Source organism: Gorilla gorilla, chromosome 2 (assembly GCF_029281585.2).
Source record: "Gorilla gorilla gorilla isolate KB3781 chromosome 2, NHGRI_mGorGor1-v2.1_pri, whole genome shotgun sequence".
Taxonomy (NCBI): domain Eukaryota; kingdom Metazoa; phylum Chordata; class Mammalia; order Primates; family Hominidae; genus Gorilla; species Gorilla gorilla.
In genome coordinates, this window is record NC_086017.1 from 154,531,934 (window position 1) to 154,551,897 (window position 19,964).

General features: G+C 39.1%; 1 protein-coding gene across 2 annotated transcripts in view; it reads right to left on the reverse strand.

Annotated features, from left to right (window-relative positions):
• SLC9A9 (solute carrier family 9 member A9) overlaps nucleotides 1-19,964 on the reverse strand; it is a 581,917-nt gene that overhangs the window by 82,412 nt on the left and 479,541 nt on the right. Inside the window, exon 14 of one of the 2 annotated variants that reach the window (XM_019024708.4) lies at nucleotides 15,947-16,026. In XM_019024708.4, coding sequence (XP_018880253.1) covers nucleotides 15,947-16,026 — 80 coding nt within the window. Of the gene's footprint in view, nucleotides 1-15,839; nucleotides 16,027-19,964 lie in introns of both variants that reach the window. The other variant, XM_055383461.2, reaches the window with a different exon arrangement.

A 19,964-nucleotide genomic window follows, 5' to 3' on the forward strand; every position in this document is an offset into this window, starting at 1 on the left:
TTTCAACCCTCTCTTCCAAATACTTGAGATGTATTTTATAGATCTGTGAGTGAGCAGCTATTTCTAATTCTGTTTTGAAAGGATTGTTCCAAAACCAAGATGATAAGGGGGATGCCATTAGAAAAATATATTTGTAAGGTGACAATCAATTTAAATTATCTCATAAAAAGATGAGTTCTGGCATATCATAAGTGAGGTAAGATTGCTTCCTTGTTTCTATCAGAAATAGGGTAAAACCAGCTCAGTCGAAAGCTGGATAAGAAGTTAAGCAGTAATTTTTTTTTTTTTTTTAAGAGGGAATCTCACTCTGTCGCCAGGCTGGAGTGCAGTGGTACGATCTCCACTCACTGCAACCTCCACCTCCCAGGTTCAAGCGATTCTCCTGCTTCAGCCTCCTGAGTAGCTGGGACTACAGGCCCACCTAATTTTTGTATTTTTAGTAGAGATAGGGTTTCACCATGTTGGCCAGGATGGTCTTGATCTCGACCTCGTGATCCACCCACCTCGGCCTCCCAAAGTGCTGGGATTACAGGCATGAGCCACTGCGCCTGGCCTGAAGTTAAGCAGCTATTGATGGCAGTCTGTTGGACTTTATTCCATTTATTTCTTTCATTTTCATGTAAGCTTTCTGTGATTGAATCACAGGAAGTTAATATGCCAATTATTTACTTCCTGGGAGTCTAAGAAAGCACCTTTATTTACTATATGCCATCAAACAGAGCTATTACATTATGTTGAATTTGTAAGGATAAAAACCATGACAAGTGCACCATATTTCTAGAAAATAGATTCCAAGTGTAAAACAGAGGGCTAGGCATCTCTTTTTTTCATATAAAACCATGAGTGAATATATACTCCTTTTTTATGAAAGTATCTTTTGTTTGGCCAATAAAAAGCCAAATTCTTACAGAATACTTTGTTATAAGCACTTCCATTGTGCAATATAGTTTTGGCTGGAAAAGCTAAAAAATGAACTCAACTTCCCAAGCCTATTAAAAAACATGGAGAATACCATATGAGAATCATGGGTTGTCAAGGTCTTAGGAGTTCATGAAATTGTGTCTAGAACGCTTTGGGTACGGGGGAGTTGCTGTTGTGGTTAAAAAACAAGGAGGGGCATTTTCTTCACTTTACAAATGAAACTGGAACTTAGAGAGACTGGTGTAAGCTCATGCAGCCTGCAAAGCCTGGGCTCAAAATCAGAACTTCTGACTCCTAATCTTGCTGCTTTGTGACTGCTGGGGTTCAACTGCATGTTGAGATTCCCAAGAATCCCCTGATCTTGGGGCAGGAGGAAGCCAGCTGCCCCTGGTCTCTGCTGACTACAGCCATGGGGACCTATTCGTTCCTCAGTCTCCAACTCTCTGCCCCCAGCTACTGGCAGACGGGAGTAACACGCATGTAGCAGTCCCATCTTTGCCTGTTTATTCTTTGTGAGGGACACTTAGCATTTTCAGACCATCACTGAGCTGGAACAAAGTAATTTTGCCTGAAGAGCCTGTAGCTGGGCTTAAAGGTGCTTACCTGGAAGGAGAGGGATGGTGATAATCTTTTTGCTCCTAAAGAGGTGGGTCCTGCCAGGTCAGCCCTGGAAGCTCTTTTCTTTGAACAGAACCAGGACAAGCCTCATCCCACAGAACTAGGGAAAAGCTTCAGCATGTGGTTGTGAAGGAGGGTGGGGCCCATCAACTCACGTCCTTTAATAATAATAACAAGAGCAGCCCTTTATCAAGGACCTAATTTTTCTAGGCCCTATGCTATGTATGTTAAGTATAATAGTGTGAATCTCACAAACATCCTGCAAGATAGGTATTATCATTGTCATTGTCCCCATTTTACAGATTATTAAATCAAGGTTCAGAGAGTTCAAGTAATTTTCCCAGTGTCACACAGCTAGTAGGTGACAAAGATCTGAACCTAGCTATTTGACTCATGCTCTGTGCTGTTCCAGGCGATTGAGTCTGAACTTGATTGGTAGGATGTGGTATATCAATGTTGTATTCATAACATAAGTTAACCTGGGGGTTAACTTAAGTGAAGTCTACAGATAGAAGACAAGTTGATGAGACTGAATTAGCACAAAATACTAAAATAAGTATTCTGTCTATTTTTGAGTAGGATATTAATTGTAGAGCATCCCCCTATGAGAGAGCCACTCAGAGAAAAACAAGTTCACTCAGAGGTTTAGAGAACTCCATCTGTGAGGCAAGGCTGGGCAAGTGGCTTGTTTACCTCAAAGAACTGGCTCAGTAGGTAAATGGAGCAGGTTCATATAAATAGGATTCTACCTGGAGACAGGGAACGAACCACACATATTGTCTCCCCACAAGAGTAGTCTTTCTGCCTTCCTTGTTTCTTTGACTGGCATAAGCAGACTTCTAGTCATGAGGGCTGGAACCCCACAGTCACCTGGGGCTCCTACTTCCTCACAACTGGCACCTGCCTGGCCCTTTCTCTCTGCAGTCCTCGTACCCCCAATAATGCGGCATCAGATTCTATGGATTAGAGGCCAGAGTTTTCTGGCATCTATACTTTTCCTTTCTATTCCCATTGCAACTACCATAATTGAGGCCCCCGTGACTTCTCCCTAATCACTGCTGTTAGATCTTTCTAAAACAAGACTATGTCACTCTTATGTCTACAAATCATCTGATTCCTCATTATTTACTGAGTCAAATCCAGACACCTTCACCTGATACTCAAAATCTTTTCAGATTTCCCTGAACATATCTTGTTAGTATCTCCTCCCTGGCCAACCTTATATGTGCCGAGCTGCAATCCTCACTTAACCCCAAGCACACACAATAGTTTTCCACATTTGCACCTTTACTTGTGACCTTTGCTTTGTCTGGAAAAAGAAAACACGTATGTTGTGTTTGTTTGGTACTTTCTAGTGTTCAAAGTGGTTTCATTCACCTTTTTCCATTTGAAATTTACAGTTACTCTGTGGGGCAAATATGATTATACTCATCTTACAGATTAGAAAATAGTGGCTCAGGGCAGGCCTGGAACTAGAGTTCCACAGCTGAGGGGCTGAGGGATGACTAGCAGCCAGATCTTCAAACTCATTGCTCTGTCCACAGCTCCATGTTGCTTCTCTCTCCCCGTAATCTGGCCTTTACTCTAGCTCCCTCCAGTTGCTATTAGTCAAATTCCATCTTTTTCTCAAAGTTCAGCTCGAATCTACCAACAACTGTTAACTTTTCCAAAATAAACCCAGAATTGAGGGCTCTCTCTCCTTTGTGTTCTCACAGCTCCCTGCTCAACTTGCTGGGTACTTAAAGCAATTAGGGGAAAAGCCTGAGGGTTCCTACACAAGAATTTTATACCAGCAATGATCAAGGTTTTAAAACCTTTTTGATTATGACCCCATTAAGGCATACATGTTATATCACAACCCAGTGTACATGCACACACCCCTGAAACAAGTTTTATGAAACAAAATTTACTTCTAATTTCTCAATGCACTGTGATATTTTCTCTAGTCTACTATTTATTAAGAAGTGCTGGTTAGGAACCCACTAAATTGCTTGTGAGAACCACTAATGAGTTATGATCAGCAGTTTGAAAAACCCTGATTTAAATATTATTATGTCCCTTCTAAATGGCCTAGACAACATTTTCAAAGGTTTGCAAAAGACTGAGCTAGCAAGGAAGATAGGTACGTTCATCAGATAGGGATTTAATCTGTAGTTCCCAACAGGAACACAAACAGTTCTTACAAAGGCTAGGCCGAGAAGGAAGGGCCTCAGCTGGAGAGCATCAACTTCTGTTTGTTGGAAGGTCAAGGAGAGGGATTCTTGGTGAATAGTTGATGGTGGGGGGGAGTACCCGTTCTACAGTGGGATATCTTCCAAAGAGTGGGATTTGTAGAAGCCAAAGATTGAGGTGGGGAAGATTTCTCAATAAGGCATATCTCTGGACTGAGAAGAGACTTATGTACTCATCATAACCTTGAATATAGCAGGAAATCAGCTAGAATTTAAAAATAATAAAAATGTAATAAAATTCTTTGTTTATATCTGCAAAATGAGTCTGAAGGCCTTCAGGTCTATAAAGCTGTCACTGAATTTAGTATCATTTTAACTTTATGAAGCACTTGATGTTTGCAAAGTGCCTGTACAATTACCAATTACCATAATGTTCATCTTCTGAATATTTCAGATCAGAGAAGGCCTGAGGACTTTAGACTAAGAAAAGGGGGAAAAAAAGGAAAAAAAGTTAGCCAATCCAGTTAAATACCAGGCTTCTGAGCTTGTACTGCTAGAGTTGTTTACCATGTGGGGCACCTGCCTGGGGTACTCTGGGGACTTCTCTTCCTTCAGCACCCAGAGCCTGCAGTGCACACAGTCAGCCTTGGTCAGCCACCCCTCATGACTGACACCCACTCACTGCTCTTGGGCATTCCAGGCATAATTCTGTGTCTACATGAACCAGTGGAAGGAACGGCAAAGGGCTTGGCACCTGTAACCCAAGGGCTAGTCCATAGCGAGGGATGTGGGAAGAGGTGTTTGCAGTTGCTGGGAAGGGGCAGTGAGGAAATAAAGCTGCTACAGTCTTTCCTGTTTGAGGTATTAAACACATGTTAAAGGATTAAGGAAAGATTTGCTTAGCAGCCTGCATGAGCTAGAAATCACTTCTGGCCATGTTTATAGGCGACAGGTCAGTGAAACCTAATACACTGGTAGATTTCAAGGAATTCCAAGGAAATGGCTTCAAGGGATGTCAAAGGCAATGGTTTCAGGATGTGTCTGTTTCCTTTGGAAAAAGGTTAGCTCTCTGATGCTTCTTCCCCTACATTTAAAAGGCCACAGTGCCAGTCACTATTGGCGAGAGGCTGCTCCAGGAAGCTGAGCGTGGCTCGGGGGCTGGTGGCATTCTAGTTTATCGGTTTAAGAACAAAAACAACTTTTTATTTGAAAATGAATTGCAATTCAGATATTTTTGTTAGATTAGTTAAAACCTTTTGTTAGATTAGTTGAAATTCTCCAGTTTCTGACTATGGACAGGAAACTGAAATACTAGAAGACAAGCTTAGAGAGTGATCTGGCTTTTTAGCTAAAAAACATTCTAGTAGACTCTGGCCCTAACAATTACACCACTGGGTAATTTTCAGTAGTGGAAATTTAAGAATCAATATCTTAATGAAATGATACTTTTATATATTAACTCACTTATATTGGGAACACACATTGAATGCTCTAAAATAGTTTTCAAAGTAGAATGAAACAATTTGTCTACATTTTTATCCACATAGAAAACTGGTGGGTATTTTGCAGGGCAGCTGTCCTGGATCATGGATTATTTTCAGTTTATTCTTCTCCCTGTCAGATCAGCTTCCATACAGCCACCAGTTCTCTGCATTATAACAAACAGGACTCTGTGGCTCTGTGCTTAAAGTGCTGCATTGGTTTCCTGCTGTCAATAAATAAAATCCATTTTCTTAACCGGGACACATGCAGTCCTACACAATCTGTGCACATGATAATTCCCTGGTTTCACTTCCCACTAGTTGCCCTGAACTTTTCACCATTTTTTGAACACTCTGCACCCTGTTCAGGCCTGAGCTGTTTCCTTGCCACAAAGTCCTTCACACTCTCAGCCCTGCTCCTTACATATTCCTACTCTTTTATCACCGACTTCCAAAGTCACTTCAGTGTGGCTTCCTGGCTTCTCCAAAGCTGTTTAGTTGGCTATACCCCTCTCTGGCTTCCATAGCACTTGCTGTGGTCTGAATGTTTGTGTCCCTCCAAATTCACACGTTGAAGCCTGACTCCCAAGGTGATCACATTAAGAGGTGGAGCTTTGGGGAGGTGATTAGGTAATGAGAGTTCTGCCCTCATGAATGGGATTAGTGCCCTTATCAAAGAGGCCTAAGAGAGCTTGTTTACTTTCTTCCACCACATGAGGATAGAGCAAGAGAGTGAATTCTGTGATCAGGAAACGGGTCCTCACCAGACATGGACATTGTTGGGATCTTCATCTTGGACTTCCCAGCTTCCAGAACTGTGAGAAATAAAATTCTATTGTTTATAAGCTACTAGTCTAATGTATTTTGTTATAGCAGCCTGAACAAACTAAAAAAACACTTTTTTGCTCAGAACTTTGTGATATCTCTCAGCATTGGTGGCTGGTGCCACCAATCTACCTCATTAGGATGCTGGCATCTTAAGGGCAATCACCATTTCTTTCTTTATCTGTGTGGCTTAGGAGAAGGCAGAAGACTTTTTTCTCCCTAGGGAAGAAGTATTAAAATTCAATTTAGTTAAAATAATTGAATAAAATATAATAGAATAATTATTTTTCTGGGGGAAGAAATATGAAAACCAAACCCAAGCCTCACAACAATAAGATCTGTGACAGAAAGGAAACTTTAAACATACTTTAGCCTGTACCACATCACTCTACCTTTAGCCATCCGAGTAACCAAAAAAGTATAAAATATTAACAAGAGAGAATTCTGATTACACTAGGCACTGGGAATAAGGGTTTCACGCTTGACTTCAAAGGCTTATTCATTGTCCCTCGAGACCACCTGTTTTCTCTCTCCTGTAATTCTGTACTTTTCAGGTGGGTTATTCAGGCTCTCTTGCATCTATTCATGCCACACTCATCACAGGACCTTCCCCATGTTACTCCCTATTCTTGGAAAGCTCTTCCTCCCTTCTCATTATTTAATTTCATGTTAGGAAATCCCTGTTCCTCCATGGACCCTTTCTCACATGACTGGAAGAATAGCATTTATTTATTCAACAAGCTTTTCCTCTATTAACCACCAGCACAATAATCTCTTTGCCTGCTCTTTCTCATGAGTTGGTTTGACATACATTGAGAATCATCACCATCTACCTTGTGAAGTGAACCTTAATTAGGGAAGAGACATGTCTGCCCAACACTCTGTGTGATGTCTATCATAGCTTCACATGCAGACAAATGCTGGATAACTGCAGTCTGCGAGCTAGACCCAGGACTGTGTCTCACTGGCAGGTGGTAATATGTGAAGCTGGCAGCCATGGCCCATGCTGATAATGTGTCTCTGGTAGCTCATGAGCTTGTTGGCAGCCTGCAAATATCTTGGCTCCTACAATTGAAAAGGAGTGACCAAGTAATGATTAAAGAACATTTAAACATTATACTCTTTTTTCATGGGAAACAAATATTAAAACTAAATTCAATACTGGCAGCATTAAGGTAATACATATGTTTTTGTAAGTCCTATCATCTTTTCTTTCTCTTTCTCTTTTTTTCCTAATAAAATGATTCAGTACTGACCTAGACATCTTCAGTATAACATCACACTGCTAATAACAAAACACCATGGCTTCACCTGAAAGGTGCAATTGAAAGATTTCCTTTATCACAGTAAGGTACAAGAGGAATAATTATCATCAAAGGCTTGTATTGCTTTCATTGTGGAAGAGAAAAATTGCTGCACTTCTCTATCAAGTCAAAATTGCTATCTGTAGTATAATTTCCAGAAAAATAACTGAGATGATGGACTATAAGTTAGAAAAGTCATAAATGAAACAACTGCACGTGCAGAACAGAGGACACAAAAGAACAGCTTAACACCCAGCTCCAACCATTTACTCAAAATCAAAGAAGAAGAATTATGTTTGATTTATAGCCCAAGTGAAACCTTTCCTTTATGGAAACTAAAGACTTTGAAATGGTATTAAAATACAGCTTTTGCAACTAAAAATTATTACAAGTATATAAAATAATGGAAATTTTAGTCACTCAGATAATAAATGACAATATTATACACATTACATGATGCCTGTCTTTAAGACATGTGGCTATCAGTAGGTAGGTATAAATAATAATAATACATGTAATGAGCACTGTTCTAAGTGTTTTGTGTTAATTCATTTAATTATCAAAACAAAGCTATGAGGTAGGGACTTCCATTATCCCCATTTTTCAGATGAGCGATAGAGACACAGAATGGTTAAATAACTTTCCTAAAATTACATAACTAGTAAGTAGATAGGCTATAATAGCAAATCAATAACTTCTGGCCACAGACCAAGACTTGCTTCCGTTTGATAAAAACCAACAGTGGAATGTCTGTGTGTTTCTTTATACCATAGATGTGTTCCTGAAAAGCTCTCCATAAATCAGAAGTTTAAAAACAGAACCGTATTGGAATGACGGCTCTGTGGGAATTTCTTTACAGGTGCATCACGAGTGCCCAGGATGGTGCCTGGCATGTGGTAGACTTGATAAACGTGATAAGTGAGTGAATAAATCGATGAGGAATGTCTAATGTGGTGCTTTGCACTGAGAAAATAATAAATGTACTGAATTTGATTTAAAAGAATTTATTTTATCCACTCTACAAGGGGAGAAGTGACCTTCTGATTTCTTATTTGTGTAAATCTAGATCTTCATATCATTCGTTTAAAGTGAAGTTGAAATATGAAAGCATTTTCATTTAATAGAAATATTATTAAAACTTTTCCAGGGAAAAAAGCAAAACAAAGCAGAGATACCAAAGCTTGTGTAGAATCCCAGGATCATTGTGCAAAAATCAGTTACCATCTTGGGATCCACAATATTTTATAGTCACAGTGGGGAATCCATTGTGTCTAGGTAACAATTCATAAAGTCATACGTGTAGTCACTTGTCAGGTCTCCAGAAGAGTTTTATACCAACTACAGAATATTGCAATGTATTTAGGCCATAGGGTCTTGAGAAAATTGCACTATTTAACTGTTTTAAATGTGTTGGTTCTGAGAGGCCAGTGAATCAGTTGCCCTCAGTAGGAAGCTGTTTTAATAACTAGCCAACTTTACTGATGGATTCAGCCAAAACAGAGAATAGTATGTATCATTCCTATTATGCGGAAGAAGAAATTATGGAAGATCCAAGTTGTTACCTGAACAAAAGACTGCACATGTTTCTAGATACTGTTAAAATTCCCCTGTGTTGATTCCTACCCAAAAGTCATAAGAACACAGGAGTCCAGGAAGAAGCTGATGTTTTCTCCCAGGATTTTTTAAGAGATAGGATCTCACTTTGTTGCCCAAGCTGGAAGGCAGTGGCAAAATCATAGCTCATTGCAGCCTAGAACTCCTGGGCTCAAGTGATCCTCCTGCCTCAGCCTTCCTAGTAGGTAGGACTACAGGCGCATGCTACCATGCTCAGTTAATTTTTTTTTTGTAGAGGTGGGGTCTTGCTATGTTGCCCAGGGTGGTCTCAAACTCTTGGGCTCAACTGATACTCCCGCTTCCACCCCCTAAGGCGTTGGGATTACAGGGTTGAGCCACTGAACCCAGCCTCTTTCAGGAAGCTTTAATTCCACTTCACTTAGGTGCTAAGTCAAAGACTTTCTATGGGATTTTTCTACAGCGGCACCTGTAAGGATATGGATGACCAAAAGCCAACCTAAATACCCCAAAATAATAATAGTTTTCTAGGTGTTATTAACCAGGGGATGGGACTGATGGCTGCATTGCAGCCCAATGCAAGCTGGGCTCCTCCCTATAGCCAGCTTCCCAGGAGAAGCAGTTATAATGCCATGTGCATATTTATGTGCGGATGCCATCAGAGAATGTGTTTAGGAAGAGCCTTTAGGAAGCTGATTGCTTATGTTTACTTCAAATATTTTGAAATTTTGTTGCTTTCTGAAACTACTTGTGGAGTTATCTTTACATTTTGCAAGTGAGAGCTACCAATGATTTTAACTTATGGCTCTCCTGAAGAGTTCATCCCCCCATGAAATTCTGATGATGCCAATGTCTTCCTTTCCTATGCTAGGGACCACCTGTGATTTCAAAGGACTTTGCGACCATGAGGTACAAAGCAAGACTTTGTGAGGGTCAACGATGCCTACCCTCAGTACCTAGTATATTGCCTCCACATAGTGGGCAATCAATAAAGTATCCATTGAACAAAAGATTACACATCCTTTGCTATCTCTCCTGCTTGCTACTGAAGGTAAAACACACCTCTCCTTCAGACAGATGAGGCTTTTGCTGAACCACCAAAGAAGCTATCAGACTAAAACAACCAATTATACACTAGAAACACTTATGAAAATGGCATCACACTTATGTTAAAGCTACCAGAACTCACCAGATGGGCCACCTGAACTGGGGTCCTTGGATTGCTTAGGTGACACAGCCTGTTCTACTGTTGATTACGAATGCTGGCTCCAAGTCCATGAGTAACCTTGGATGTGCCTTTTTCCTCTCTTGGGCTCAGTTGCCTCATTTATAAAACTGGGATCACAGAACTAACATTGTTTGTTCCTGTGAGAGTTTTTTGTGAAGTAAACTCAAGTCAATCACAAGGCCACAGCGAACTACCCCAATAAATGATTCATGGGTGTTTCAGCCAGTCAGGATAGGGAAAAACCGCAGTACAGGATCATCATTTAAAATGGAAATTGCTGTTCACAGTATTCATACCTATGACTTAAAATAAGCACGACTGTGTGGGATATAAAAAATTCTGTCAAGTTTTAGGAGGGGAAGGTTTTTCTTTCCTTTTTTTTTTTTTAGTTAAGACTAAAATGCCATTTCATTTAAATCTATTAAATACGTGGTTTCCAAGTATCATTTTGAATGCCCCTGATATTTATGTTTACATTTCCTGAAGTGGATTCCCAGTCTGCCTTAGCCTGTACAAGATGGGGTCTGGTACCTGCCACTTTCCTTGCCAGACTCTTAAGAATGGGAAATGCAAGCATTTTCAGCATCCACACATCCTGCTGTGGGCTTTTCATTTTGTTGGCAATACCTCAGTGCACTCTTCATTCCAACCAGTTATGGGAAGGAAATCTCCATCCACATGGCTTTATGTAATTCTGTTACTGTGTCAACTTGCCAATCCATTGTTCTTTGCACTTTCTTTACACTTATAAAATGTTGGCAACCACATAATAAGTCCTTATTTTCAGTTGATGTTGGCATACAGGAAGTGCTAAAAATGATGTTAGGCTGCCCTTTTTATTTTGGAAAGGTCATTCTTATCCTGTGTCATTCACATTTGTGGGGCTAATTTATACACATGTTTAAGGGGAGAGATGGTAAATGAGAGAATGGAAAGAGACTCTAGAAAGGAGACAGTCAAGCAACATCATTAGTCACCTATGAATAAGGCAACATGAGATTCTCATACCAGCTGTAACACTGCAAATCCATGCAAATAATTTTATCTGATGTCTTAAAATATGAATAAGGGGGCATCAATTTCTTCTTCCTTCCTCATTATGAGAGATTGCTAGTGAGGATGGTAGGTGGCTTTACAATTTTGAGTTTGTTACTAATAAAATCAACATAATTGGTGAGATAAGACATATGTATTCAACGTCACTCAGACAGAGAATGGCTTCTAAGCCAGAGCCAGGCTTGAATGTGCCAGATCGTTGTACTAATAAAACCTAACAAAGGATGGACCAACCACAGGAAGGAGGTCAGCTCAAGCAATAGGGATTTAAGTCTGCTGTGAGTGGCTGTTCCTGTCTAGGGAGTGAGACACTCAGGCTGGCTGTCTACACAGCGTAGCCTGGATGAAAACATTAATATTATCCACTCTGTCTTGCTCTGCTTTCAGACTCACTTAGCAGCCTTCTGATAATTAATTGGATTTTCCTGCTACATCAATGCCTGAAATGAAGGTGCCCTGGATAGAAAATATTGCTTGCTTGCTTAATTGATTCATTCATTCCTTCAACAAATATTTATTGAGTGTCCACTCCCTGCCAGGCATTGTTCTATGCCCTGAGGACATACCAGGGAATGAAAACAGACCCAATTTCTGTCTATGGAAGGCACATATCCTGGTTGGAGGAAACTATTAAAACAAAGTCCATTCTGTGTCGGGTGGTGGTTAAGCGTTATGGTGAAAAAAATAAAGCAGGAAGGAGTGAGAGAGTTAGCTCCTTTTAGACATTTAGATATAGCGCCAGGGAGGTCTCACCGATGAGTTGAATGAAAGAGGTAAAGGAAGGAAGCAAGCAAATGCCTGAGAGAAGAGCCAGTGCAAGGGCCTGGGTGCAGAAGGGTGCTTGGTGTGCCTGAGGAAGGACAGGGTAGCTGAAGCAGAGTGAGCCGAGGGGAAAGAGTAGGATAGGAGGGGCTCTACGGACCAGACTGTGACTTGAGCCTTCTTATGGCTGAAGAGTATCTCCCCCTGCCCATACCTCCCGCTCCACAATGGGGATATGGCAATTTAGGAATTTGGTGTCTGGTTTGTACTTCTGCCTCCTTTGAGCTTGGCTACAGTGAGTCCATCTCCTATCAGACTGAACCACTCTTGGTGTCTCTGAATATTTAACTTTCTGCCCCTAAAGAGTTGAGGATCTGATTCAGAAGTTGGGGATTCCTTCATGGTGGTGATTTCTGTGTGACCAACAAAAACCTGTAACCTTGTTATCACACCGATATAGTACCAATAAATGTTCAAGATGTGAGCTCTGGACTGTATCATGTAAGGAGTCCTAATTATTCATTGTTTGAATGGTGACTTTATAAACATACTGAGACATGAGGATTTACAGGTAGAGTAAGAGATATCATGGACATAGGAATGTTAATAATCAAGTTTGTTTAGGTATCTTGATGGACTTTAGGGTCAGACTAATCTGGGCTTGAATCATGAAATCGACACTTACTAGCTATGGAAACAAAGTTATTTAAGTTATCTGGGAATTTGTTTCCTCCACATCAAAGAGGGTGGTTGTAAGAATTAAATAAAACAAAAAGAGTAGTTAAATGAAGAGAATTAAATGAAATAACATTCCTCCCTGCTCAGTAACATTAGTTCCATTTCTCATCTCCGCATTTCTCAATTTCTTCTTTGTACTCCATAATTTGGAATTGCTGCCCACGTTGAATCATAATGAACCTTAATTAATCATCAGTTTTGGCATCATAGGCTTCTTTCCAACAGGGGAGCCGCTGTTGCAGCAGAGGCCAACACAATCAGTAGTACACTTGTGTTGTTATATCTCTAGACCCTCCCAGCCTCCTACAGAGCTGGGGAGGTGGAATGAAGTAATAAATGTAAAGCACTGAACACAGTGCTTGGCATTATTCATCCTCATTGAATGTTAAGTTTTATAATTTTTATTCTGTAGTTTTTGGAAAACTTTTAGGGAAAGGTATGTATGTACTACTTATGCTATGAAAAAGAAAAAACAAAACTATGTGAGTGGCTGGTTTTATTGATAACAATGGTAAATTAAGAGCGGTTTTCTACCTTTGAGTCTGAATATTAGGCATTAATTGAATATAAATTCAGTGATGATGTGATTATTAGTTTTATGGGTCAATCTGGCTAGACTACTCAGTTATTCATTTAAACCCTAACTTAGGTGTCATTGTTGACACCTAAGGTATTTTGTAGATGTGGTTAATATCTGCGATTGACACTAAGCAAAGGAGTTTATCCTCAATACGGTGTGTGGGCCTCATGCAATCAGTTGCATGGACTTAACAGCAAAACTTAGGCTTTTCTGAGGAAGAAAGAATTCTGCCTAAGGACTGCAGTATTAGCTCTTGCCTGAATTTCCAGACAGAGAGCCTGCTCTGCAAATTTTGGACTTGCCAGCCCCCAAAACTGCATAAACCAATTCCTTGAAATAAATCTATATGTATATGATATGTAAAGTACTTCTGCTGATTCTATTTATTTGGAGAACCTTGACTGATATAGGTGTGTATGAAGTTATATATCCTTCTTTTTCTTTTGTCTAATTATTTGTGATACCTCATCTGCATGATGCAATTTTACTGAAATGAAACTAACAGCTCCAAAACTACATAGCCAATTTCTTTCAGCCTTGTGACAATTTCTTTTTGGTCCAGGCCAGCAACCTGATCTCAGGATGAGGGGCTAATCTCTACACTGGTGGTGGCTGGCATAGCCTAACTTATGAAGTTCACAGGACACATTGCCTGGGTTCTGGGTGGACAATAGAATGAACATAAATGCCAAATGGATAATTTGCTCTAAAATAACAGATATATTAAGAGGCCACAGAGTTGAAACTGTTTGCTTGCTACTCTCTAGGTATAAATTCAGAGCATAGCTAAGATACAAAAACTTCATTGTCTAAGTGAATATATGTGTAGTGATGGCAGCATAGCAATTTCTAGAATGAATGTGCAGGAGGATAAATTACCATGAGAAGAGATATGACTGTGAGTGTAAATCTGCTTTTATTTTTGCTAGTCTATCTATAATCATATGGAAATAAACCCCTGATGAAAGTGAGACAAAAACTATGACGTCATCTGAATTTAGTGTCACTGCCTTAAGCTAAAAATTTTGATGGACTTCCACTTTTATTTTCTTGTCTTCAAGTTTTTTTTCACTTTATTCCTTTTCTTCATTGTAAAGCTTTCCTCATAGCATTGTCAGAATTTGAACAAAAACATCTTTTATCTCATTTCTGATTTACCATGTTCTTTCTGTACATCTCATTGTGTTTACTCTTTAGTCAAATTTTTATAATTTTGAACAAACTGAGTTATCAGATACTTATAAGCAATGGCAGGGGCAAATTCTGCTTCCAAAGAGAGATCAACCAGTTGCAAAAACCAGCAATAACTTTCTAAGAACGAGCTTCCCTTAGAGAGACCAGAAAGTCTTCAGGTAGTTACTGAGATACCAGAACCTTTAAGAAATAATTAATGGCCAAGATGGACTTCTCTCAAGATGGTGGTAACCTCCATTTGTCCATAAAACTGAAAACTGAGCAAGAAAGGATATCTGGCTATAGATAACAGAGCTATGAAAAAACAAAACTCTAACCTCAAAAACCCTCTATCTTCCACCTTACCATTTCATAATTCTTGGAATGCTCTACTTTTGCAAAATTGCTTTTTAATTCTCACATTGTTTTACTTTTGCTTATCTCTGCAATCTTCAATTGGTTTCTCTTCACTTCTTTCTTAATTTTTGCTTTCTATTTTCCAGTCATTCCTCTAATTTGCTTTCCTTTCCTTCCTGCATTTCTCTTGCCTCCCCTCCCCTGTCCATTTTTACCTCTTTTTCTTCACCTTTTCTTTGAATTTCCTTTCCCTATTCTTAATTCTTCCTCCTCTCCCACTGATCTGTTGTGGCTTTAATATTTTTGCTTAGGCACTGAAAATCATCCACTGACTGACACTTTCTCACTGAAAGGAGAGGGATTTGTGACTGGAAAACTAGCTACAAAGACCCAACACATTCAATTTACAGTGCCGTTCTTTTCTTTCTTCCTTGGAGCTTTTGCCTGGGATTAGAGATGGATGGCTTACTGCAGCTCACAATGGCAAAACACTTCAGACCTGACTTAGCCCCACGAATCACATGGCAAGGTATATCTGAGCTACTATGTTTACAGTGATTGCTAGATTTTTAAAATTGCCCTTCACTGGAAAAAGCTTATTCAAGTCTTCCTGGAAAGCAAAGCAGTGCTATTTTATGATGAACTCTGATGAACTGGACTCATCTCCTTGGCCCATTTATTTTTGTTCCCTGTCCCCACCCCTTCATTTTTTACAGCATGAAACAAAAACACACAAATGGGTTCCTGGGAGAAGGGTGCAGGAGCTTTGGCTGGGTTACCCTGGCCAGAGGCTGCTGAGACTGTTCATACAATGCCCTCAATCAAGCAGGCCTATTTGACCAGAAGTAAGAGCTTTACAAAGGGAGAATAGCAAAACAGCTTCTTCAGGACTATATGATTTTATCAACTGGCATTATTGTCAGGAAAACCTTAGATAAATTTGACTCTGAGAAGTTTCACTTTAGCTCTCTGAAACACTTAAGTATGGACTACCCTGCTTTTTATTTTATGAAATCATTCCTTTTTATAAGTTTGGCTGTGAATTCACTTTACCTTTTGGTGTTTCTTGAAGAGCAGGAGTGCACACTTCAATGATTAAGAGCTTAAAGTAATTCTCTGCCTGCAGCAGGATCTGTGAGATCGTTATTATCAAAGGATACTTGTGGTCAAAGCTATACCACATTCTGAAGAGCCGAGCACTCTCTGCTTTCGTCATGTTTTTATCCAAGTTATTTGCTTCCTGGGGAGAAACAATAGAAAAAGGCATTGGGTAAATAGTCAAAAAGATTTTAATATAAAAATACATGTCAAACCAAATTAAATTTAACTACATTTAAAAAAAACCTTTCTAAGTATAGGCATTTTCATCTAAATGGTGAAGCAGTTTCCAGGCAAATTAGCTCATAAATCTTGCTATGTGGATGAGACCCTTTTGGAGTATTTCAACATTTACTTTTCTTAATAATCCCAATTTTATTAAATAGCTAAGAAATGCTATTTTGACATCAATAAAAATGACATTTCTGCTATAGTGCTGTTGTGGGAATTTTACAGTTTACTTCTGTCAAATTTGGGTGATATTTATTTATGGATTACCAAAAGGTCAAGGCTAAAGTGAGGATAATAGTCTAATAAGTGTTATGCTATATTTTATTCATTTTGTTTGATAGATTATTACCAAAGGCTATTGGTTGATTTTTGATATATTTCTGCCTAGATTATGAAGAGTTTTGAAATAGATATTCCTGATGAGAAGATTGCAACAATTGAATGTGCTTGTCTATCTCTTTTTTTCTTTCCCACAAGGGCCATAAAGGGTGAGAGGATGATAAGGAATTAAAGACAAAAGAGGAAGAGAAAGTGTTTGATGGGTGTTTTTGTGAGAGAAGAGGATGAAATGTGAAAAAAAAAAAGGAAAGAAAGTGAATTTTTTTTTTGTGAGCTCTAGAGACAGATAATAAAATGTAAGGAGGGTATCCAGTGGCATTTTTACTGTATTCCGTTTTGTGTGTTAAGGGAATTTCAATCAGTTGTAATTATCCTTATCATTAAAAGCATTTATATATCTTAATGTGGGCTTTGTTGCTATGTCTGGACCCCCAGTTTTCATGCCCAAGTTGAGTCATGAGTTGCAGTCTGGTAGTAATATGAATAGTCTTCTGAGGATGTAATGACCCACGGAAGACAATGAAAGTCTACTGGATGCTCCACAGCCAGCCCTTAGATGAGCTCATATTGATTTGCTTTTATTTTTTTTTGTCCTTTTCTAGCCAGTTCCATCACTGGTTAATGATAAATAGCTGGACACAAAAGGCTGTGTTCTACCCATGAAACATATGTGTACCAGTAGATGCTTCTGTTCTATCCCCCGCAAATGAAATGGAACTACAAGAAAGCAAAGTGTGCTTCACTTTTAGTCAGCCATTTATCCTTTGTTTAAAATGGCTGAAGCAGAGACTCACAATGAAATTAAAACCCAAACTTTTCATTGTCTTTTTCATTGATTGTCTTAAGATCTCTGATTTTTCAAGTCTTGCATTTTTCCAAACAGTGTCCCCTAGAGTATCACTGTTCACTTGATGTTGATGGAAATTCTGTGCTAATCATTCAGGAAAGGATGGGGTCTACAGTGTTAAATAGGTTTCTTAAATGGAGGACTTCTCATTCATTGCAGCACTATTTACAATAGCAAAGACACAGAATTAACCTAAATGCCCATCAATGGTAGACAGGATAAAGAAAATGTGGTACATATACACCCTGGAATAATATGCACTCATAAAAAGGAATGAGATTATGTCTGTTGCAGGAACATGGATGGAGCTGGAGGCTATTATCCTTATTAAACTAATGCAGGAAGAGAAAACCAAATACCACATGTTCTTATAAGTGGAAGCTAAATGATGAGAACACATGGACACAAAGATGGAAACAATATACACTGGGGCCTACCTGAGGGTGGAAGGAGGGAGAGGTCAGAAAAAATAACTATTGGTACTAGACTTAGTATCTGGGAGATGAAACAATCTATATCACAAACCCCTGTGACACAAGTTTACCTATATAACAAACCTACACATGTATACTTGAACCTAAAATAAAAGTTAAAAAAGAAAGGAAAATGTAGAACTTCTCAGTCTTTCATTTATAAATAAGCATTGCAAATCTTCAACAGAAAGTGTGTCTCAAAGTTACTTGGCCATGGAATCCATTCCCATTCCCAGTCCCTACTGTGGGACACTGATGATCTTTTCCTGGACATTAGAGTTCCACAGGTCTCTGTTTTCTGATAGGGCCGGAGTGCCATGCCTTGTTTTCTATAGTCAGAATTTACGCATATTTCCTCAAGAAAGGAAACCAGGGTGTCTGGTTCAATTTCTATCCTTCCCTATACCTTTCTCGAAGCATTTCTACCCCAGCAAAGGTATCAGATTTGCAAAATGACTGTTGCACACAGTGTTTTCTTCATCATCCTCAAACATCTGCAAATTGTTTCTGAGTCACTGTTTCTCAACAGCATATTGGGGTTCATCTGGCAAAGCAAAACTGCTCATGTTGAGCTAAACTAGTTATGAAAAGCTCGGGGCCAAGGGTTGGAACTTTCCTTTTTTCCCACCCTTTCCTTTAAGAATAAGGATACACGGATTTTTATCCATCAACAATCATAGGTAATTTTTGATAGTGGATAATATCTACTGATGACTAGAAAGTCATTTAAAAAGCTGATAAAAAGGAATGAGAGCAAATTCCCATTTTTTGTTTGTTTTTAATGTAAGGGTGGGCAGTGTTGTGGTGAGCTATACTGGCAATCAGGGGCCAGGATTCTGGCAGCCAGTCTGCAGCACTGCAGCTGAATGATGTTCCCAATAATGATGGTCCCAAGCTATTGAATGCCCATTAACTCCCAGGCAGAATGCTAGTCACATTATCCAGCCATTAATTTTTTCAGTCATTATTTTTTCAATTCTCACTCTATCAAGGTAGGTTGCATTGTACCTATTTTGCACATAGGGATTTGAGAGAGTCCTAGAGAAGGAAAGAAGTGAGTTCAAAGTCACACCACTAGAAGGTAACAATTGGAATTTTAGTCTAGGACTGCCGGACTCCAAAGAGAATGTTTTTCTGCAAGTATCTAATTCAGCCTTTAATTCAAAAGCACAGACATTCTGTTAATAGACTATGTAACTTCATTGGGCTGCAGTTTCCTTGTCTGTAAAATGAATTGAGGAAATTGGACTGGCTGGTCTCTTAGGTCCTAATCATATGGAAAAGACTTTTTATTAATGACAACAGTAATAGCTATACTTCTTGAACACTTACCATATGCCAGACGCTATTCTAAGTACTTTTCATATATTAACACTTCAGATTCTTATTTGATGAAGTGTGGTCTATTATTATTCCTATTTTACAGATGAGGAAACTGATGTACTGGGATACATATAGGTTTTCAAGAATACTGAGGCCCCTCAGCAGGCAAGATTCCTCTTATCTAGATGGGGCCCCAGGATACAAGTGGAGAGCAAACTAGTGCAAAAGGGGAAGTCAGAGCAATGGAATGCTCCTCCTGCAGGCTGAGATACAGCAGGTATACATACCCCAAAACATAATGAAAATTTAGAGCTCCCCTTAGCTGGGTGAACTGCCAATGGCTTTGAAAATGTCCCCATAGAAACTTTAGTGTTAGGAATTTCTTTAGACTTCTAGATACTGGTTTCAAGGGTTTCCCAAGGTCTTAGAAATCCTCTCTTTTTCTCCTTTTTATTTCCCAAGGGGAATATATCAGAACTCATATGCACTTCTGAAAGAGCTTATACTCTATTTTTGGCAAACCTTCCAGGGATATTTATGGTCAGCTGATGGGAGCAACATACATTAGGCAGTATTTTGGAAAAATATTAACACATGCAATCTCTTTCTAAAAAACTTCATTTTATGTGGGTGACTGGAGATGTTATTCATTTCAATACTTTGTGAGGAATAAACTTGGATCTAATTAGAATAAAACATCTGTGAAATATGTTTTCCCAGGTGGGGAAAATACCACTGATGACTCAGCATTGATATTTATACCGATCCTAGATAAAATGTTCAGAATATGTCTTAAATATCTTTTGGCCCAGTTCTGGATCCATTTGTTTATTTCTCTGAAGTTACTGATGACTTAATAACTTGGTT